This window comes from Trifolium pratense, linkage group LG1 (genome assembly GCF_020283565.1).
Source record: "Trifolium pratense cultivar HEN17-A07 linkage group LG1, ARS_RC_1.1, whole genome shotgun sequence".
In the NCBI taxonomy this organism is placed as follows: Eukaryota; Viridiplantae; Streptophyta; class Magnoliopsida; order Fabales; family Fabaceae; genus Trifolium; species Trifolium pratense.
Window position 1 is genome coordinate 35,308,258 of NC_060059.1, and position 22,746 is coordinate 35,331,003.

Genomic DNA, 22,746 nt, shown 5'->3' on the forward strand with positions numbered 1-22,746 from the left:
GTGAGGGGTTTGAGTAGTATATGAGATCTTAGATTTAAATTTCATTAGCTCCAATATAACAAAAGAAAATTTAAAAAGTAACTAGGTAACATGCAAATACTTGATTAAAAACTCTTAATATATTCATCATTTATTTGAGTTCAGCAAAATTTAAGAGGTTATATCTCGGTATTACTGTACACCAAGATATTATTAGAGAAACTGAGATTTCAAGTCACATTTTTCACATTTAAATAAAGTAGAGTTAAAACTTTTATATTGTTTGATTGCTAGCTCATGCGTATGGAAAAAATTCAATTGGAATGGAAGAACTCACTTTGTGTGTCACACAGATTCCCTGACGGAGATTAGTCATCGATCGCTAACGGATGTGGAAACTTCATACCAATATCATGGTAAAAAAAAAAGTTAAAACTTTTAATGAGAATTTATCGTTCATTTAGGTCCCACAAAACTCAAAGAATTAGTGTTTGTAGTTGCGTTTAGAAATACCCGATTTACACAAAACAAAACAAAAAAATAATTTTACGCTATGTCAATGTAAATTTATTTTACAGATACATTCAATAACATGTTGTGTATCCAAGTATGTCAGTCTAACTATTATATCAAATTTTAAACTCATTAATAACAACAACATATTAATGTACCCAAAAAAATTATTATTATATGCAAATTAAAAACTACTATAATTATTAGCAGTAGTATGAGTGGTGTATCACTGTATCTTATTCTTATGTTTGTTTATATCCAAGTAATTTTGGGGACGTGTATGTTTTGGTCTCAACATGTAGGTTCTAGAACTTGTTAGCCTTATCCATTTACCTTGTGTGACATCACTTGTACAATGATTTTTTAACCTTGTACCATGTTTTATTATTATTAAAAAAATAAAGAGCTTAGTAATAATTTGGTTTTTTTTCTCTTGTCTTTGTATAAAAGGCGGTGAAGGTGGAAATAATAAAATAGAATTTGAGAGCTTATGAGGAACTGAACTTGTGCTTAATTTGAGAAACTTATTATGATGGTTACTTTCGGTGGTGGTAGTGAAAATTTTGGAGGAAAAATGGTGAAGATGAAAGGTGGTGATGTGAGTGTGATGATCACAGAGTGGAAGGATATTCCAGTTGAACTTTTGATGAAAATATTGTCACTTTTGGATGATCAAATGGTGATTATAGCTTCTCATGTTTGTCATGGATGGAGAGATGCTATTTCTTTTGGTCTTTCTCGTTTATCACTCTCATGGTATATACATGTTCTGTTTTTATCTTTTTCTTCTAATGATTTCTCTCTTGAATATTGCTATCATTTTATTATTATTTTTTCTTCCTCACCCCACAATAAATAAATAGTGGATATATGATTTAAATTTTGAAACATATGTTTTTTATGTGTCTATATATCAGCATGTTGATTTACTAGTTACTTCTCATGTTTTTTTATGGAACTTCATATTTTTCAATACTTTAAGAATAGGTTAGGAATTTCACATAAGAATTTTTTTAGGTAAACATGTTATGTTAGTGCAAATACTTAGTGGCTTTGCCACCTTTAGTGGTAACCATGCTATGACCGTGTTTAAGTCATGTGGTAAAGGCTGGTTTTGGATCAATTTAGTACTAGGATTCCTTTGATTGGGGACTCTTGTTTTTATTTACTTTTTACACTCACTGCAGGAATATAGATAAATTACAGTGGCCTAATATGGCTATGCAGAGTATCTTGGTTAATTGACATGAATTGGTTTTCTTTTATCAAAAGGTGATGCATGTTTTATTATAATTATGAGTTTAGTTTTGATACAACACGGTCGGTGTAAAAAAATTATATTGTTAACAAATTACAACTATTCATGTGATTTTAGAAGTAGTTACAAGTCAAATGTCTTTAGTACGGTAAAAAAGTGTTACAATGATATATGACCTACTAAATTATTAATAACTGCATCAAGTTACTTCCTCTCATTTCAGGTGTAGCAAGAATATGAATAACTTGGTCCTATCACTTGCTCCGAAGTTCACAAAACTGCAAACTCTAATCCTTCGTCAAGACAAGCCTCAACTAGAAGACAATGCTGTTGAGGCTGTTGCGAACTTTTGCCGTGACTTGCAGATTCTGGACCTCAGCAAAAGTTTCAAGCTTACCGATAGTTCGTTGTATGCTGTTGCCCTTGGTTGTCGTGATCTTACAAAACTTAACATTAGTGGCTGTTCAGCGTTTAGTGACAATGCTCTGGCTTACCTAGCCAGTTTATGCAGAAAGCTGAAAATTTTGAATCTGTGTGGTTGTGTTAAAGCTGTATCAGATACTGCATTACAGGTCTGAATATGATTGAGACTTGTTGGTCATCAATTTCAAAAAAGAATTAGGATATGTTTGGATTACTTGTTGAATTTATTTACTAGCACTTGTGAGACTGTTTGGGAGAGCTTGACAGCTTGTGAAAATAGCTTATGACACATCCATAAGTTGCTTTCAGCTTATTTTCATAAGTTCTCTATGATAGCTTATAAACACAACTTATAGCTTAAAATGAAAACATTTATGCTAAGCATTTATGATATGATAGGAATTTATGTTATAAGCACTTAATTAAGTTTATTTGTTAACGCTTATATGATAGTAAGCATTTATGCTTTAGGCACTTAATTAAGTTGTTTATCCAGACAAAGTCTTATGAACTGTGCAGGCAATTGGACATTACTGCAATGAGTTACAGTCTTTGAACCTTGGATGGTGTGAACAAGTCAGTGATGTTGGAGTGATGAGTTTAGCATATGGATGTCCTGATCTTAGAACACTCGACTTATGTGGTTGTTTACTTATAACAGGTATTTCATTCAAAATCACAGCAGTTTATATCTACTTACTGTATGCCAACTAGTTGTGGTGTTCTTAAGTTTTGTGGTTCTACCATCTTCCATTTTGTCCCTTATTACTCATTTACTTGAGCTTAGTTTAGCATATAGATGTATGCCTTTCATCCTATGTAGCATTAACATTTCTGATTAAAGGTGTGTCCGGTGTCTGACACAACACCGACACATGTAATTACTTTGATTATACATTTTCTCACATTATTATCAGTGTTGTGTCGTGTTTGTGTTAGTGCTTCATAGCTTTCATCACATGATTTGCGACAGTGCAACCTTGACACCAATGTTGTTTGCTGCAGATGATAGCGTAATAGCCTTGGCAGATAGGTGTCCTCATCTGAGGTCACTTGGGCTGTACTTCTGCAAAAACATAACCGACAGAGCAATGTATTCATTGGCACAAAGCAAAGTGAACAACAAGATGTGGGGATCTGTTAATGGTGGAAATGAAGAAGATGGTTTGAGGACTTTGAACATTAGCCAGTGTACATCTCTCACCCCTTCTGCTGTTCAAGCTGTTTGCGACTCATCTCCTGCGCTTCACACATGCTCAGGAAGACATTCACTCATAATCAGTGGCTGTCTTAATCTTACATCAGTGCACTGTGCATGTTGTGTCCGGCCGCACAGTGCTATAAGCCCTTTCCCTCACTCAGCCCATTGAACCAGTTAGGTTTTGATGTATAAAGAAACTGTAGGGAAGTACCTTGAAGGGACTAGAGAAGTGAAAAATAATTTACCTCTATTAGATGTTTTATATTGAGGGCTGTATTATATCATGTAGAAGCACTTGAACTTGTCTAGTTTAGGACATTTTGGATGTAAATATTAGTTTAATCCAAGCTTGGCTATAAACTTATGGTAAATTATTAGACATGGACTTCTAAAATTATGTGGTTTTATGGAAGGATGTTAAAATGAATGTTAGATTTTCTAATTGGGAAATGTACTTCTTGGAATTGCTTCTTGGATGTAAATGTTTTTCTGTACTATAGCTGTGTTTTTACTCATTTCAAATTTTAATCTCCACAAGTCAAATAATATAGAGAGATAGAGCAATGTCTAGTCCTTTCACTCAGAAACATTATCACTATGGTTAATCAATCACATAGTTTGTCATGAATTTCCAATCTAGTCCCATTCAATTGAATAGCAAACAAAAGAGGAAATAAGTGAAAAAAAGAGGTGTGTGGAATTGACTGAAATTGACATTTGATCAAGTGTTATGTATGCCCATGTAAATTTGATGACAATGTAATTACAACAAACAACCAAATATTAATGGTTTGCACCATTGTCTTCACAAAACTACATTCAGGAGTATGAGACAATTTCTTTCAGTATGTCGTCATCCAATGAAATATTGACAAGGGCTGAACTTTGGTTTCATACAGTCCATACGTATATATGGATCATTTGCCTTTGTAAACTATCTCTTCATCATCATCCACATCAAATGCTGGATTGCAAAGGCATTTGAAGAGCCTACCGATACCCTGCAGAAACATTTACTTATGTGTGTAACTGATAAACATTGACACAGACACGGACACATAACTATCGATATTAATTTGAAAAAATAGAAGCGACTAAACAACCACGATTTTATGTAGGTACCCAACACAGACACGTTTTAGACGCTGAATACACCATCAATACAAAATGTGTTATATAGATCAACACATCTTATGCATGTGTGCATGTGTGTGCCTTCAATTCATCTTTTCATATAAAAATGTATGCAAAATCGCTGCGAATAGGTCAATGCAGTTTTATCATACCTGATTGAAAAAAGGAGTTCGATAGGTAAGTGATCTGTGTGATTCATCGTCTGATGAATCAGAGCTGCTTCCTTCGTCATCAGAATCAACAGCGAGTTTCTTCTTCAGTGTTTCTCCTTTTGCATTCTTTTCCTGGAGGAAGTACATCACATTATACTAATACATCAGGCAGTTTTTATAAGTATCCTTTGTGAGTGCAGAAGGACAGAAGTAATAGTTTCCAGACAAAGAAAGCAGTCTTCTTATCACTCTCATTATATGATATGATAGCCCGCGGCACTTTCTTTTGTGTGTATTTGAGTGGAGGATTTTCAGAAGTATAAATTTTTTTATTTTTGTTTAATAAAGGTTACAACATTGATGCTAAAATAAAATGTGTACCTGAAATATCTTCCCAAGAATTTTAAGAGCGGTAGCTCGAACTTTAAGTTCTTCTCTCCTAACATTATTTTCCTTTAGCACCTGCAATAACAGATTTATGAGTAAGAATCTTATAGCTTTTTTCATTTCATTTATTATGCTGGTTGATCATTAAAAAAAATCTCATAATAGAAATCATATCTACAATTCACTATCACTCGTCTCAGATACATTAAGCTCAGGTCTGTCTTCATAGCTGACAATTCCTCATTTCATCATATGGTAAGAACCTTGTATTTGTTTACCAATGGCTTCATGGTATCTTGACAAAAGGCGCTGAATAAAATCTGTTTGCTGATCAACTAATTATATCAGATTACACAAAAGGACTCACCATTTGACACACATGTGCAAGAGTTACTTCTATGTCCACTACATTTAACTTCCACAAGGAATTCAACAGAGTATCCTTATTAAGACGGATATGGGAGTCAACATTTTCAGGGCAACTACCACCCGTTTTAAATTGCTTGCTGAGTTCTTCTTGAAGTTGGAGCAACTGAAAAGCGCCTAAATCATGTGCACACATATAATTAGACATTGTTTGGAGTAACTAACTTCCAAGAAGGAGCAATTGGTATTTAAAGGAATGTGTTGCTAATGGAGAATGGAGATATCTGTCATTCTACCTTTAGCTGCTGTTAACTGTGATTTCCAAAAATGTCCTTTATTGCGAACCCATTCAGCCAGAAATGGCACTCCAAGATAAAGGGCCTTTTTCCCTAGCTCTTGTGCTGCTTGTCTTGAGTATATATAGCCGATGGTATGTAACATGTCAACTCCAAAGGCTGCAAACCGAGACACGGGTAACCAGTTAGTAATGTTTAGTGTTGTCAATCGTGAGAAAGTAGTGGTTTGTTCAAATTCTTCTATGCCAAAGTGCTATAGTTTCACTATGACCACTATTTAACAAAACTATTTACCAAATAATGTTTCGCATAGCAGTAGCGATTTGTTCAAATTCTGCTGTGTTATAGACCTATAGCCGCAATTTGACACGGTAATATCCTTGATACAATAACTTGCTATAAAGCAAAACATGTTTAATTATATAGACATTAGTAGCAGGCATAAATCACCATAGGTCATGGCTTGCAAGACAGGAAATGAAGAAAAAGCATTCCAGTTTTGATGGGAAATGTAAGAGTCAACTCGTTTGAAATTTCAATAAGAGAAGTGTTACGTCAAGTTTTGAAGTTCCATGTGGTATTCAGTATCTACAGATTTCAATTATAAGCAATTGCAGGCTACAGAAATTGTTTGGCCCTAAGAAGTGCAGTTAGAATTCACAAACCTGCATGAGAAAGCCGTCTTGCTTCAGATTCTGCTCGCTGGTAGAAACCCTTTTGGTCACCACGGGCATATTGGCCGAGAAAATCTTTCAAAAATCTTGCTAGCTTTTCTTCCCTTTCTTTCTGGACAGCCTATATTGAAGCACAACATAATGCAAAATTTCATTAAAAAATCCTCTCATTGATATTTTCTTTCATTAGAGAAAGTGAGGAATTGGGGTTGGCTACTTTACTTATTGTGTTCTAGTTCTAGTAACGTAAAAAAAGAACCTGAGCTTTTTTTCTCTTGCCAAATTTACAATGACAAAAACAAAGTTACAATCAAACTGAATTTCAAAACACACTTGCCTTTAGCTTTTCCTGCAAATCCTCGCTTTCATCAGCTACTTCAGAAGCAGCCATTGATGCAACAGCTAGATGTCCAACGTAGTCCTCAAACAATTCACTTCCAAAGAGCAGGGCAAAGACAGCCATGGGGTCAAGCATAGTTTCTCTGTCAAGGAATCCATATAATATATTAATATTTTGTGAAAACAACTTCACTATAAAGGAAGAAACATAGAAATTTAATACAACAAAAGGAAGGGTGTATACTGATCATCTTTGAATTTTATTGATTACACCACAGTTATATTTTTTCTCTTTTCCTATTAACTTTGAGGAATTTGCATTTGTAACTCTTGACATATGATGTGACCATGTTGAATGTCTGTGTCATGGTTTTAGATTGCGGTCTATAACATTGCAGCCAAAACTTTTAGGTTTTGGGGACTGCACCGCGAGTTGTAATCCTATTCATCAAGAACCACACAACATAACCAAACAGGCTATACTGTAATTTAAACCTGCTGTGTCCCTAATCAGCCAAGTAAAATCGTGACTCAGACAACGCCGATCTGTATGGAATCCGTATTAGCCAGCCAGCAAAGGCTCTTGTGAAAATTAACAACACCGAGTATTGAATAGAAACAAAAATAGAAACTCTAGTACTGTGTTTCAACAGCTATTCAGGGAATGGAATACTGCATGATGTTATATACACCATACGTTATATAAGTCATGCCTAATACTCAAAGAGCTTAAAAACTATATACATGACATAAATATTTCTTGAGATATATATCCTAGAAAATAAAAATACTATAAAATAGCATAATCATAAAATTTGACTAAATTAGACTAAATTATTATCAGCATAGTTTCTAAATTCATACTACTTCCAGTTCTAAATCGATTAAAAAGACGGATCAATAAAAATTAATGTATCTAGTTAAAAATTTCCAATCTAATTAGTCCTCCTGATTAATAGCAAAACACTATAAAAGTTCGACAAATTAAGAACTCAATTAAATCTCAAAGCATGATGATATGTACCTACCTAGATACAGAATGCTTTCCATTTTGATCATAGCCATTCCTTTGTACCGGATCACTCAAAACCTGATAAGCTTCCCCCAAAATCTACCAACAAAATCACTTCAATTATTATAATTTAGGTCATATATTTCACAACTAAATAAAATTATAAACAACTTGATACCTGGAACTTTTGTGCAGCATTCGGATCATTTTGATTTCGATCAGGATGAACTTGCTTTGCCTGTAAAAACAAAAATCAGTTGCAATTGCAACAATTTGAATATATTAATACTGATTTGAAAAGAAAAACAAGAAATGGAAACAAACCTTGTGATAATAAGCCTTGCGAATTTGATCATCGGTAGCAGAAGGAGAAACTCCGAGGATATCGTAATACTCAGTTTCCTTCACCATTGTTGTTGAAGATGGAAGTTGAAGGAATAACGAAGAGAATAGAAAGAAAGAAAATAAGAAAGAAAAAAGAAAGAAAGAATGAGAAAGTGAAATCTCACAATGTGTGTGTGTATGTATGTAGCTTTACAGTTCTAAATGTGTGTATAATGATTTCGTTATCACGGGGAAGTGCTTTTTAGCGGGAATAACTGTTTTTTTTAAGCTGTTTTGTGTATCTTTCATAATCATAGTGTTATTTCAGTATTTTAATTTTTGTGAAAAAGTTGGAAAAAGGCAGTGAGTGACTTTAGGAGCTGTCAAGTGGGGCTTAGGTTCAATTCTCAGGTTAACTTTTAGACTTGTTGATGGAGGGTGCTTTTTCTTAGGTTCCTTTTTTGTTGGGGTCGCTCTCCTTCGGGAATGGGGGTGTGTCTTGTTCAATAATAATTATTTTTAATTAGTTAAAATACCGCGCAACTGCGATCAGGAGAGAGTTGGAAGTGGAACCACCTGATGTTAGAACTGACTCCCGAATCAGATTAGGCGGTTTAGTAGACCGGATATTGGTTGTGAAAAAAAAAACCATGAACAGATTGTTTGGGGGAATCAAGTCGATTTTTTATGGAAATAATTTTTGCTAAACTTTACTTACTTCCCGGCCGAACTTTAGATTATCAGGATTCCTTCTCCTGCGAACTAGAAGGTTAAAAATGAAATATCATATACAAATTTTATAAAATCTACCGTTGAATTGTAAGTTTATATCAAATAGATTATTTATGTTAAATTTCACAAAAATCTAAAATTATTTGATATATTATTGAGACCGATCAAAATTAACAGTATTCAATAAAAATAGATAACTGTTAATTTTAACAATGTCAATAACTTATCATTCAAGTCTCCGAGTGAGCATAAGTTTCTTGTGATTTTTACCATTCAAGTCTTTGTGTGTCTCTTTCCAATTAGAAGAAGTATTCACATCACATTAGAGAGGATAATTTCTCAGACGAACTACCAAATTGCTTTTAACAAATCCCTTGTTAGACAAGAATCAGCATCACTACCATATGGAGTTATGTTCTGATTTGATGTTTATTGTTTTGAAATTATTATAAAGAACGTAAAAAAAATGAGCCACGGAAAATAATTGACATGTTTCATCATTTATGTAGAGCATGTTGAAATATAGAACCTAGTACGGAACTATGGCACCATTTTTGAGTTGCAGCTACCACGTTGTAGACAAGGACCTCTTGTCATCATCTACCACGTTGTATGCAAGGACCTCTTGTCATCTTTCACTAAGTAGTATATAGAGATAGATGATCATCAATATCTTCTACTTAATGCTTGGCCAAATGATCATCACATAGAATGGTGTCTTGTGCTAAACTAGACCTACCAATCGTTGATGTCATTTACATATCTCATGTCAGAGCTCCAGATTATCATGGGCCTCTTCCTCTAAAAACTAGAGAATTAACGCCAAAAAAATTAAAATAGATAAGTGGCTCAAGATGAATCCATTTCAGTTCCACCAACGAGCTCGAATATGTAGTACAACAAATCCTTCAAAAGAAAAAACAACCATAGATGTTTTACATGATGCATCCAATCTAACTAACTATTCTCCTGACACAATATGTCTAACTACAAGTAAATCTTGAAGAAGATAGATTTACCTGTAGTCAGTTGCTATTTAAGGCAGGGAAGCCAACAATGGAGATAAAAATCACAAAAGACAAGATGAGAGAGTTGGAATAATTAGTGATGGAACATATGGAAGCGGGGAAAGAAAGCTTCCTTTTGGGTCGCATAATACCGGAACAAAGTAAAATGGCATATTATCCAGACTATTTTGCCACCATTGCAGAAGAAATCAAATTCAAGTTCTTCTAGAAAGGTGAATGAATGATCATCAAGAAGGATAAAACTATAGGACTAGTGTATACTACTTACCAATACCATGATAATTGTTATGTGTAGAGACAGATTTAATTTTAAATTTCCTCTATCATGTAAATCTCACCCATGATCATGTTGAAAGATCAAAGCATAAATATAGATAAACAACATATTTAGAGGAATGCAAGAAATTCCCAGAATGATAACTTGCTAATGCTCACACTCAATAAAACGGAAGAGATCATTAAAAGGTAAGCAAATTCTGAAGATCGATACAATTACAATATACTGGCTCTAACGAAATTAATTTTTTTGGTACATGCAATGGAATTTCATAGCACTTGAAATCCACATCATACTAAAAACTAGAAGGTGACAGTTCCTTGGAAATATTATAATCACCATTAGCAACAGCTACTAGTTGATGATGCATCAGACTCTTGGGGTTTCTGCTTGAAGATGTTCTTTTTCACACCAGATGATCCCTCGGCCAAGAGGCTTGGTGTATCCAAAACCTGGAAAATAACAAACAAGTACAAAATTGAATCATTACTTCCATTTTCTGAATGTGCTGTATTGTACTTGATGCAAATGGATGCTTGGATAGTGGGGAACAAAACCATTTTTTAATCTTATCTTTTGGTTCAATTTAACTCAACAGCTAGGATTAGATTTATTCTAAGGGTCAGGATTTGTTTGATATTAGGGTTTGTAATATGTCTAATAGCTAGACAGAAGACAATCTCTCTTTTAGCTGTGTCTCAGATCTCTTTCTCACATGCTTCTCTTATAATATCTTGAAGGTCACCCACATAGTTAAACTACCTTTGTCCTTAAATATGGAATCCTCTTGAGATTTTTTCTTGCCCCTTTTATAGGATCCTTTTCAAACTTTCAACTGCACTAATTATTTCTTTATCAACATATGTTATATCTTTTTCTGCAATCTGAAATAAATACTATGATGAAAACATAAATTAATTCTCTCTCGTGGGGGGTAAACTTGTAAAACAATAACATGTCAACAAATTTGATACTTCTATCAACTTTATTTCTCATGATTTATTCAACAAAGTCCTATATTTAGGGACAAAGGTAAGGTAGTATACCTCAACTTTTGTACCACATAAAGAAAAGGTTCTGTTACATTCTCATGATTTATTTAAAAAGGTCCAATATTTTAGGGACGAAGGTAGTAAGTAGTATACCTCACAATTTTTGTAGCACATAAAGAAAAGGTTCTGTTACAGAGTGGTTTTATTACTTAAAGGTGGTTTTTCTTAAAATGTACAGTATTTCACAACAAAAAATGTCAAGGACAGAAACATAAAAAAGTTTAGTATCCATTTAAGTCCTTCTGTTACAGGAGAACCCCTAGAAAGGTCCAAGATTAGCTAAGCGTTTCAAATACCAACTTACAGCAAGCTTCAGTTTATTTATTTATTTTCTTAATTTTGAGGAGATGGTGGGAATTGAATATGTACCTTCAGTACAAGCTCCTCAAAACACTGTTCAACATTTACTCGAGTTTTAGCACTGCATTCAGTATAAAGGCATCCATATTGCCTTGCGAAGTCCACCGCTTCCTTTTTGGTAACAACCCTTTCACTTTCCTAAAATGATATAAACAAATTTTTTACTGAATCAAAAAATTAACACACGATTTGGTAGAATAAAGTATTACACATGCAAATTCATAAATGGTGTACCTTGTCAACTTTGTTTCCTACAAGCATCTTGATGCAATCTTGATTTGTTGAGTATAGGTCAATTTCTTTAGCCCATATGTCAGATAGATTTGTAAAGGTGTCCCGCCGCGTTACATCATAAACTGTATTCATAACTCAGATTCAGTGATAGGTTTATAGTATAAACTGATAGATAAATGAGGTTGCTAGCCTGCTACAGCTAAAGAATTAAAACAATCTCATCATTAGAAGCAAAACAGGACACTGAAATGATATTTTAGCCAGACTATGGTATAGAGATCAAACATAATATAACAAGACTACTGAATTATTACTCAACCAAAAGATAAAATCCTCCATGAAATAACTTTGATACTCTAATTACAATTCTATCTGGTTTACGATATTGTGAGCTGAAGAAAAAGCTTTAAGGCTTGAATATACTCAGGATTTCAAATTTTCAATATTTCAAATCAAAGGAAATTTTATAGAAATTAATAGGGCCTCTGAGTTGAGTTCAACACAAGAGACCCATTGTAACCATGGCTACCCACTGCCAAAAACATTATACATATTGATTATCTTAATGCCGGTATTGTCCATGGGATTGATAAGTATATTAACCATTTTCACTAAAATATCTTGAATTCACTATTCATATTTCATGCATTAGAAACCATCTTTTGTACCTCCACCCAACAGTTTAAAGTTTTCAGAGTATTTGATCATGAGATAGCATCAGAGCCTCCTAACCTTGAGGTATTAAATTGCGATATTTGTTGCCCTTATTCTTCTATATAAAAATTGAGCTTAAGCACAAGTATCTCCAACCTAATCTAATCCAAATATGCAACGATATCAGTATGAACCAAGCCCGTACAACTACACTCCAATGATTATCAAATCCCAAAATGAGAAATTTAGTAACAATAACAGTAAAGGCAATGTAGGTGTAGTCCTAGTTAGATAACTTAATGTTGCAACCAAGGTAGTCAGAAATTCAGAATCTATTGGAAAGGGGACACAAAATTGTAGATTGGGTTCGTAACATCGATTGTAAGATCCTACCAAAAATATTAAAATATGACAATATAATTAATTTATAGATATTAATATAAATAAAATTCAAATAATAGTATACATATTTATTTTATAATAATGTTTTTATATTTATAATTTATTTTATACTTAATAGTGATTATTAAAAGAAAAAGTTATCCGAGAATATGTGAGAAGTCAGCACTAAGCTCACAATTCATAAGACAAGAATGAGATTGAATAGGTGATGTAGAGGCCCAAACCAAGCCCGTCATATAACTCATTAGAAAGGAGAACAGAGGATCCATAACAGGTCTCGCACTCTCGCAAAACAGATGTATGGTTTTTTAACTCAAAACAGGCTTTTTGCAAACAGTTCAGTCCGCACACGTAATGGACAAGCTCACGTTTACTGCTGGAATGGCAAAATCACCCAATTCCAGTGATTCTACGGTTAAGTGTGGTGATCCTGCTAATCCCACCCAAATGAGATATTTAGCAAGGACGAACACAGTAAGGGTGACAAGATCGTGGAAGTTCCTGATTTTATGCTCCAGATCGTGATTCTGACTACAATGGTCACAGCAAATCTTCTATATCTGCTTGATTATGATAGGGCACTCCTGATTAGGCAGAAACTGCATAGATAGGAGTATCAAAATGTTTACAATCAAGTATCCATGTTTCATCCAAAATATTAGGGGTATACTTCCTTTTGGGAAATAGAAATACTGTCTTTGATTGAGCCACTTCAATCTCAAAAAAGTATCGCAATCAACCAACTTTAAAATGAATCTACCACTCTACCAGTATTACTTTACAAGAAAATGTACAAGAGGAAATAGTATCACGATCCCAGAATTTCGAAATTAAATCTATTAGCTTAGGCTATCTATGGTAACTCCGAAACTTAAATACGACGAAGAAATTAAAACAGAAATGCTAATAACAATCAATATCATAACAAAGTATTCTATTCTAATCACCAAGTTTGTTATACATTTACCATAACAACATAAAAGGGATAGAATAGAAATGGGTATGAACTATAAACATAGACATGTTGCATGATTTACAGCTCAAAAAGATAACAGAATTCAAACAAATTAGGAAAAAAATGTACATTATATTCATGGGGTAGCAAGCAAAAAGAATGACTAAGAAATGGAGAAAATCAAGGAGCATACCCATAATTATTCCTTGTGCACCTCTATAATATGAACCGGTAAGTGTTCTGAACCTTTCCTGTCCAGCTGCACGACAAGAAAATACAATATTATGCAACTAACTTATTCCAGATATGGTCGCCACTTGCCACTGTGTGCAAACTAAAGTTTACTCAGGCCTTTAACATGAAATATAATATTCTGCGGTTACATGGCATCCAAAGATATGTTAATAACCAACAGTCAAAATTCAAAAAAAAAAAAATTAAAATTGAAATGTATGGCATATATAGCTCAAACAGTTAAGTAAATGAGAGCTCCAGCACTTCAAACTAAATATGCAGTACGCGGATTTTCAATAAAAGAAAGAAACCCCACACCATAAATACTATGCGATTTTGAAAACATTAGATAATAACAGAACTTTGACTTTCCAAAAAACTACATCAGCAATAGTAGAAAGAAACTCCAAACCTTAAAGAATCCCATAAATGACTGAAAAATAACAGAACTTTGACTTTCAAAAATAAAACTAAATCAGCATTTCATGTTACCTGTGTCCCAAATAGCAAGTTTTAACTTTTTTCCACCAAGTGTAACATATTTAACTTTGAAGTCTACACCTGCATTGTGACATGTTCAAAAGAGTCAATGCAAATAAATGAGGAAAGGTATACTTCACACCAACAATTGGCTGGTAGGGAGTAGGGACGATAAAACAGCATCATGAACCACAAGCAAACCATCACATTTCATATGACTTCTTACACCAATGACAAAATGAGAGAGCTTGAACTCAAAGTGTACACTAGCTAAAAAGAAGGACATGTGAAACAACAAGGAAATACTAAGAAAAGTCTTCCGCTAATGACACGTGGTGGAATTTTAAATCACTTTTTGCCTAGATCCGTGCAATCATGCATGTGGTCTTTACTAGTTTGATCATATACAATTACCCTGATCCAAATTAAACCTGCTGGTTAACCCTCAATATTCCTACACGTATCAAAGGCTTTTCTATGAAAAGGCAAAAAAAATATTCACCTGCGTTTGGTTCTACATCTAGACCTCCTAGAACCACGTTTTGGTTAGTAAAACATGATTTGACCACAAATTCATTATGTTTGACTTCTAGCCTCAAAATAGATTCCATCCTCAAAACCAATTCTACACGGTAAGATTTCTAGCTTCAGTAGTAGAATAGAATCACTTTGCTTCTACGGCGTCAAAAACTGATTTTGTAAAATTGATTAAACTTAAATGTGAGTTTTAAGGCAACATAATCTAATAAAGCACCGACACTCCTCAGATTGGGCATGTCCCGGTGTTGGACACTAACACATCACACGACACTGACACTTATGATCACACTGAATTATTGGTGTCGACTTGTGTGTGCGGTGTCTGTGTCCGTACTTCATAGAACCTAATGCATATTTGGATGTTCTCGTGAAAGTGAAATAAATGCTAAATTTGAGCATAAAAATCACACTTAGATGGAGACAAAACTACAAATCTTAGCTTTTAAGTTAGAATCAATTATAGAGGCAAAATCAATACTAACTAATCGATAACCTCCAAACATACCAAAATCAACTTTGAAATTCTTGATAAACATGCACTAAATGTATGTTTGATGCAAATTATCAAAACATAAATTGAGGAAACACATACATCTAATCCAAAATTAAAACGAAAATGCATGAATAATATAGTATATTTGATGATTTGATAAAATGAAAGTGAAAATAAGGGTTTGATTTGGGAGTGAAAAGAAGAGAACAAACCGATGGTAGGAGAAAGATCCTCGAAAGTATCAGAAGTGAATCGAAGAAGCAGCGTGCTTTTGCCAACTCCAGAATCACCAATCATAAGAAGCTTAAACAAGTAATCGAATTCAGCGTGACTCGCAGAAGAAGAAGAAGCATCCATTGATTTGAGTAAGAGTGGGTTTTGTTAGAGACTTTTGTGTTGAATGAATTAATTCGGAAAGGAAAGAATAAAAGTATATTATGGAAGGTTGCCGAAAGTCAAAGAAAAGTTTAGATTTATTTATACACTTTGCTTGCTGCGGTGTGAATCAAAATAGTGCTTCGGTGATGTCGGTTAAGTTGGATATCATATCATAATTCAAATTAGGGAACATGATTCCCTACCGTACAGATTTGACGCAGTTTAACGCTATATTCAATCTCAGCCATCGATTTTAAATCGGATGGTTCAGATTATCCAATAAATAAATAAAATAAAAGAAATAGTGTATCAAGGTTTTAAATGATATTTATGGTTAAATATGTTTTTTATCTCTAAAAAATTGACAACATTTTAATTTTAATTTTTATTAAATTTTTAGTCTTGCAAAATTATTCTGCATTCAATTTTGATCTCTACTTTTAAGACAACTTATATTTTTGAATGGTTTTTTTTTTTTTTGCAATAGATATGTATAGAACATCATAAAATGTTCCTCCAAAAAAATGAGCTATAAACTTGATTTCTAGATCATAATTTTCTTTACTTTTATCTTAAATTTTTTTCGTTTAAAAAACTCAAATTTAATTTATATAATGTTAAAAATACTAACATTAACAACTAATTACTAAATTTAGCTAGTAAGTTTTTGTTAAAATTTTCTGAAAATGTGTGAAGTCGATGCATTGTAAATTGAAATAATGTTTCACTTTTTGAATAAATTATTTTTTTAAATGAAATACTTAAAGGGTGTTCCGGGAACACTGTTTAACAAGACCCATAAAAATATTATAGGATATGCGAAAATTTCAGTAAAAAAACATCTATAATTTTTTTTATAATAGCCAAATTTAGTAAAAACAAAATTATTAATCATTCGAATATTATCATTCTTAAATATTGTTTCAAAATCATTAATATTTTTTTCTTAAACATAATTGAGGGAAACAAAAATTAATGCTAACAACACAAAACAATGTGATGCTATTTTTTTAATAAAACGTGAACATAATTAGATTTAAACATGATTACTTCCTATTAAAGAATCCGAAGATTAAAAAATCAAACTAAACTTTACAACCAAATTGAAGAAAGTGACTATGAGACTAATAATACATGGTCAAATGCTTAGCTGAGACAAGCTTCTAAATTTCTAAAATTTTCTTAGCCCCTATTCTACACTAAAATACCTTGATTGATAGTAATAAAGAAAAGTCTCAACTCATCACACAAATAAAAGTCAAAGCATTGTTTTTTATTAATGTCTCAATTGCAATAGCAGACACATATGACATTATTATTTTAATAAAAGTAAAACATATATTCAATCTGTAGATAGAATAGTAGCCATTGGAATTCACTTCATACCTCTCTTAATTTCATACAAAATAAATTTTCTTTTACATCAATCAACAAACCACAAAAGATGTAACAACAATATAATCAATAAACTCATACATTTATTAATGTTTCATTGTACATGTAATAATCTAAATTCTAACATAAAAATATAGTATTTGTAAACTTGAAGTACCGAATTCGATTCCTACTCATATACGATAGTTCTCGAGCTGAACATCTTTAGCCGTCAACGGCACATACTCTCCGAGATAAACTTCGAGGTGATCAGCCAACGCGGACTTATCAATATTCTCATGATGATAACTCTTGCAAACCAAATAAAGAACAGTTTGCAAAACAAGCCCAAACAAGAACAAACAAGACAGCAACAATAAACTTAGTATCCCATAACCTGTTCTGTCCACATAACCAAAACACAATGTTCCATCCACAACCACAACCTTAAAAATCAACCTCATCAAAACAAATGAAGCATTAAGCACCAAAAATATAAATATTGATAAACCCATTTTCCCCTTTATTAATTCTGTGCTCTTCACCATAGCTTTAGATCCATAAAAATCTTCTAACACTGTGACAACACTAGCTAGTTGCCAAATCAAAGTTAAGTAAACAAATCCAAGGAAATAAAATATCATAATAAAAATAAATAAAATCACCCCACCATTTTTTATACCAATTGTTATTGCTAACAAAATTATAACAACAAATGTTACAAAATTGTAAGCAAAGAAAACAGCATAGGCACATAAAAATGTTACTATAAGTCTCTTCCAAACCTTAGGAACAATTTTCATCACTTTTTTTAATGAAACATCTTTGGAAGTGAAAATTGATGCTGTTGTGTAAACAATAGCTGATGTAGAGAGAAGAGAAAAGATGAGAAGAAAAGTGAAGTAAAGTAATTTGAAAAGCAAAAGAGTGACGAATTCTGAAGAGATTATGTCGGCGAGTTTTTCATATTTTGGTGTGTCTTGTTGAGTTTGGTCTATTTGTTCTTCAGTATGTTGGATTTTTTTGAAGATGAGGTTGGAAACTTCAATGTGGAATAGGAAGATAAAGGAAAGTGGTAGGAGAAGAGTTAAGGTGATTTGTGTGAAGATTTTTCTCCATGAAAATATGATCTTGAAGGATTCTTTGTAGCAACCCAAAAAACCAAGAAATTGCATGTCTTCTTGCTCTTTGTCCATGGTTTTGTTTCGAGTTTGATTTTGGAAAAGAGATTTGTGTGGTGAAAATGGAGAGACAGAGAATATTATATTGGTAAAGAAAACTGAGTCAATGATTTATTAAGATTTAAGAGTTTGGACTCCAAAATACAATTCAATACTTGTGCATTGAATGAGTCAAAAAAAAATTTGTGAACAAAGACTCTCCAAGTCCTTTAACATGAACATAATATTCTGCGGTTACATGGCATCCTAAGATCTGTTCATAACCAACACTCAAAGTTCAAAAATAATTTTTGAAGATTGAAATGTATGGCATATATAGCTCAAAATAGTTAAGTAAATGAGAGCTCTAGCACTTCACACTAAATATGCAGCACGCGGATTTGCAATTAAAGAAAGAAACCCGACACCATAAATACTATGCAATTTTGAAAACATTAGATAATTACAGAACTTTCAGGACACAGACACTTATGATTACACTAAATTATGTCACTTTCTCACATTATTATTGGTGTTGATGTGTCGGTGTCTAGTATATGTGTCTGTGTCCGTGCTTCATAGCTCTAGAGGAACCAAATATGTCAAAATCAATTCAACACCTTTTAGAATCAAGTTTGGCCTCTCTAGAAGTGGAACCAAACATACACTAAGATAGTAATGAATTTGCATTTTTCTTTTTGTTTATTCTTGCAACATTCATATATTGCATGAATTTTTATTTTATTTTTTTTGTGAATTTTTTAATTTTGATGTTTATGTATTTGTTGATTTAAGGTGCTATTGCCATTGGTGAATGCTCCGATGATAAATTACACATTGACATGGCTAGAGTCAGCTGGTGTAGAAGAGGTTTTTGTTTTCTGTTGTGCTCATTCGAAACAGGTGATTAACTATTTGGAGAAATTTGAGTGGTTTAATCAACCTAATTTCACTATAACAACTATTGAGTCTCAGAATTCTGTCAGTGCTGGAGATGCTTTGCGTGTTATTTAATTGTGATATATTTGTTTTTTAATTTAAGGTGTTTTTAACCACTGGTGAATGTTGCAATGATAAATTAAGTGTATGTTTGATTTTGCAGGGAGAAAAATTGATTTTGAGTGAATTGATTATGTAAAATTGAATATGGTTAAAACTAAGTTCAATGTAAAGTTTACATTGTAAAGTGATTTTGAGTGTATGTTTGGATACATACATTTAAGAACAAATGTTTATAAATATAAAACAGGGACCAAAATTAAAAACAAATGTTTAAATGGACTCAAATTTTAAAGGAACTAAAAATAAAAGGTGGTATAATTAGAAGATCAAATATATATTTAACTCAAAATTAAACAGAGTTTAATTTGTTATTTACAAATTTGAGTCAAAACAATTATTTATTTTTTTTGAACAAGCCAAAATGAGATATATATATATATAAAGATATAATAGTCTTTTAGCACAAGACGTGCCAAGAAGACTAAAACAAAGTTACAAAAAGAGTCACAAATACAAGAACCAAAAGAAACTATACAAGGCCCAAGCAAAGCAAAGGATTAGACCACCAACTATGGCAGTTCAAAGCTAAAGTGATACTCGTCGCTTTCAACCACCTAAATGAAAACGTCTTGATCTTATCCACCGTATGATGCACTGAATTTGCTGAGCCTGTAAACAATCGATGATTTCTTTCGGTCCACACAACCCAAACACAAACAAGCCATACGAGCTGCATGAAAGAACGTCGACCTCTAGAACCACCTGCTGAATCCGTAAACTGAACAAAGTGTTCTGGAAGAGTCTGAGCAGTCACCGAAGAAGAACCAATCCATGAACTGACCATGTAAAGTAGAATTATTTAAGAAAGTAGAATTTAATTTTAACACATTATGTAAGAATTTTGCATTAATAATTCATATATTGTCCGGGTTGGGCAAGGTTGCGTCGGACGACCATGTAAAGTACCATTTTATATCACTTGTGGAAAAACACTTTTGGTGAAGGGTTTTATAACGGTGGACTAAATATTTGATGTGAAAAATGATATTGTGGCAATTTTGAAAATTAAGTGAGTTGTGGGGTATGATTTTCACATATGTGTCATTGGATGATGATAGAAGATACTTGCGAGTTGATTCCGAGTAGAATGACAAAGAACTGAGTAGATTTAGAGTTGTTTTCAAATTTTGGGGTTTTGGGACAATTTTTGGTGGTTTTTGCGTTTTTTGAAACTGACAGAATGAGGGGTAAGGTGAGGGGTGTTGTTTATATACATTACACCCCTCACCTATGTGGGGATATAAGTTTTCAAAAAACTGTGTGGGGATATAAAAACTTTAAATTTTGCATGTAGGATGTCCCTTGGGGGGTTAAAACTTGATCTTGAAAATCTGAATTTTTTTTCACATCCGCTACTTAAGTCGCGAAGCAAATCAGTTATTTAAGTAGCGGATATAGTTAATTTGGTAAAAAGTAAATCTCCAATAAATATATACAAAATTCAGAAAATTAGTATTTATATTAGAAACTTCAAAAATTACAAAAACAGGGTTACAAAGAGTAAAATCGGATTTGGATTTGCTGCTGTCACACAGTTTCACACATTTGACAAAATCCAGACCATTAAAGCAATCCAATGAACCAGAGGGCTTATCTAATTTGCTCAAATTAGATTTACATGTATATATTTTGATTCTCAATTTATATGTTTTATAAATATGTACCAGTGTCGGTGTCCTATATTTTTTACATTAGCGGTGTCGTGGTGTCCGTGTCCGTGTCGTGTCGCGGTGTCCGTGTTGGATTTCATGCTTCATAGGTCGGTTATCACTTCGCCCTAAAATTAAATTCAAAATCGTTGCTACAAAGATTAAGCAAGACTCATTAAACCGATCCACAAAGTTTAAAAACCGTAGCAACTAGACCACAACAAACCGCTGCCATTTACTGGTTTAAGCAACGGTTATATAGTACTGTGGGCAAAACTTCAAAAATCGTTGCCTATAGAAAAGGTCGTGGTCATATAAAGCGCGCTTGTAAAATCGTTGTTGATCCCTTACTTAAACGTCAAAATGTTGTACTGCAACTTCATATTGTTTCGCAATATATTATGCGTGAGAAGATATATTTCTACCTCTACTTCGAGAATATGTGTATGTTGAAGGAACTTAAACATGAATGAGGAAGATGGGTTGTCAATAATGGGCTAAAAAAAAGAAATATTTGTTTATAGGTGAGAAAAATATATGGTATCAAATGATGTGTTTGTCAAAGGAGAATATGTTTATTTTTAAAAATAATTTGAAAAATAAATCTCTTTTTTAAATATGAATGATAAAACTTAATAGAAATAATATTTGTAATTGTAATATAAAAATAAAATTTGTTTAATAAATAATAATTTGATATCAAAATTGATAATAAATTTTTTCGCTTTTTAAAGGCTGATTCTTATTGTAAAGTAACTATGGTAATCATTTTCAAAGATCAGTTAATAAGTTAAAACTAGCTTGTATTGTCAAAAAAAAGTTAAAAATAGTTTGTTTATCGCGACTCTTATGTCACAATATATCAAAGCTTTTCGTAACTCTATAAATGTAAATAATCTAACAAAATTTCAATAACATCAAACCACAAGTAACTCTACATACATAAAATAATTATTTTTGCTAATATCATTTATGAAGTTAATATTTACTTTAAATCTTGTTGCTTCATATTTAGGAATATTCGAGTGACCTTATGATTCTTTAATAATATGGCTGTATATATAAAAAATATTTTAATGATAATTAACTTTTTTGAGAAATAATGATAATTAACTTATTCTACTATTTTTGGTTTTGCAATAGAAATATATTTATCCTACATATTAAAAAACTTAACATGAAATAATACAAAAAATTTAATGTTAAATAGGTTGATTACACATGTACCAAAAACATGTTTTTACATTCAACTCCTTAACATGTTCCATAATTTTCCTTTATGTTATTCACTTCTGAGTTTTGACAATACTTTATCTTTGAGATATTTTTATGGCCAATTTTTAGTTTCTATAATTTCTTTTAAATTATTTGATGGAAGGTTCAAGAGACAAATAGTTTAGAGGATTGGGTATTTATAATTTATTACTATTTTACTTGTAGAATATATTTGCTCTAATGCCATTTAAATTAATAAGGTTATATTTTTCACTTGTTTAACTTGTTTAATACTGGTGTTAAGCTTATATTTACCCATGTGTTCTAAAAGATAAAAGAAAAAAATACTATAAAAGAAAATATGAAAATAAATAAGAGATAAAAAAAATAATTTATGAAAGTGGTAATT

At 32.4% G+C, this 22,746-nt stretch overlaps 4 protein-coding genes across 4 annotated transcripts; 1 reads left to right on the top strand and 3 right to left on the bottom strand.

Annotated features, from left to right (window-relative positions):
• Positions 1-760: 760 nt before the first annotated feature.
• Positions 761-3,828, top strand: LOC123896793 (F-box protein SKP2A-like). Its single transcript, XM_045947173.1, has 4 exons — positions 761-1,248; positions 1,974-2,322; positions 2,693-2,834; positions 3,179-3,828. Exons 1-4 carry the CDS (start codon positions 1,022-1,024, stop codon positions 3,541-3,543), a joined length of 1,083 nt encoding a protein of 360 aa, XP_045803129.1. The 5' UTR covers positions 761-1,021; the 3' UTR covers positions 3,544-3,828.
• A 102-nt stretch (positions 3,829-3,930) lies between these two features.
• LOC123896785 (chaperone protein dnaJ 10) lies at positions 3,931-8,491 on the bottom strand. Its single transcript, XM_045947161.1, has 10 exons — positions 8,059-8,491; positions 7,913-7,972; positions 7,751-7,833; positions 6,721-6,865; positions 6,375-6,504; positions 5,710-5,868; positions 5,415-5,590; positions 5,042-5,122; positions 4,661-4,792; positions 3,931-4,375 (listed from the first exon to the last, which is right to left on the bottom strand). Exons 1-10 carry the CDS (start codon positions 8,143-8,145, stop codon positions 4,292-4,294), a joined length of 1,137 nt encoding a protein of 378 aa, XP_045803117.1. The 5' UTR covers positions 8,146-8,491; the 3' UTR covers positions 3,931-4,291.
• Positions 8,492-10,204: 1,713 nt separating this feature from the next.
• On the bottom strand, positions 10,205-16,014 carry LOC123902545 (ras-related protein RABC1-like). The gene is made up of 6 exons (XM_045952304.1): positions 15,712-16,014; positions 14,479-14,547; positions 13,946-14,011; positions 11,742-11,863; positions 11,517-11,645; positions 10,205-10,547 (listed from the first exon to the last, which is right to left on the bottom strand). Exons 1-6 carry the CDS (start codon positions 15,854-15,856, stop codon positions 10,437-10,439), a joined length of 642 nt encoding a protein of 213 aa, XP_045808260.1. The 5' UTR covers positions 15,857-16,014; the 3' UTR covers positions 10,205-10,436.
• Positions 16,015-17,227: 1,213 nt separating this feature from the next.
• Positions 17,228-18,550, bottom strand: LOC123922636. Its single transcript, XM_045975335.1, has one exon. It carries the CDS (start codon positions 18,445-18,447, stop codon positions 17,446-17,448), a length of 1,002 nt encoding a protein of 333 aa, XP_045831291.1. The 5' UTR covers positions 18,448-18,550; the 3' UTR covers positions 17,228-17,445.
• Positions 18,551-22,746: the final 4,196 nt, after the last annotated feature.

Bases quoted from the DNA above. Each gene is read 5' to 3' on its own strand.
- LOC123896793 (XM_045947173.1), top strand. From the start codon at position 1,022: ATGATGGTTACTTTCGGTGGTGGTAGTGAAAATTTTGGAGGAAAAATG. The intron at 2,323-2,692 runs GTCTGAATATGA...TGAACTGTGCAG, and splicing joins TATCAGATACTGCATTACAG to GCAATTGGACATTACTGCAA. The intron at 2,835-3,178 runs GTATTTCATTCA...TGTTTGCTGCAG, and splicing joins TGGTTGTTTACTTATAACAG to ATGATAGCGTAATAGCCTTG.
- LOC123896785 (XM_045947161.1), bottom strand. From the start codon at position 8,145: ATGGTGAAGGAAACTGAGTATTACGATATCCTCGGAGTTTCTCCTTCT. The intron at 5,869-6,374 runs GTTTGTGAATTC...CTCGGTTTGCAG, and splicing joins AAGACGGCTTTCTCATGCAG to CCTTTGGAGTTGACATGTTA. The intron at 5,591-5,709 runs GTAGAATGACAG...CACATGATTTAG, and splicing joins ACAGTTAACAGCAGCTAAAG to GCGCTTTTCAGTTGCTCCAA.
- LOC123902545 (XM_045952304.1), bottom strand. From the start codon at position 15,856: ATGGATGCTTCTTCTTCTTCTGCGAGTCACGCTGAATTCGATTACTTG. The intron at 11,864-13,945 runs GTATGCTCCTTG...TTATGAATACAG, and splicing joins TGCACAAGGAATAATTATGG to TTTATGATGTAACGCGGCGG. The intron at 11,646-11,741 runs GTACACCATTTA...ATATCATTTTAG, and splicing joins TAGGAAACAAAGTTGACAAG to GAAAGTGAAAGGGTTGTTAC.
- LOC123922636 (XM_045975335.1), bottom strand. From the start codon at position 18,447: ATGGACAAAGAGCAAGAAGACATGCAATTTCTTGGTTTTTTGGGTTGC.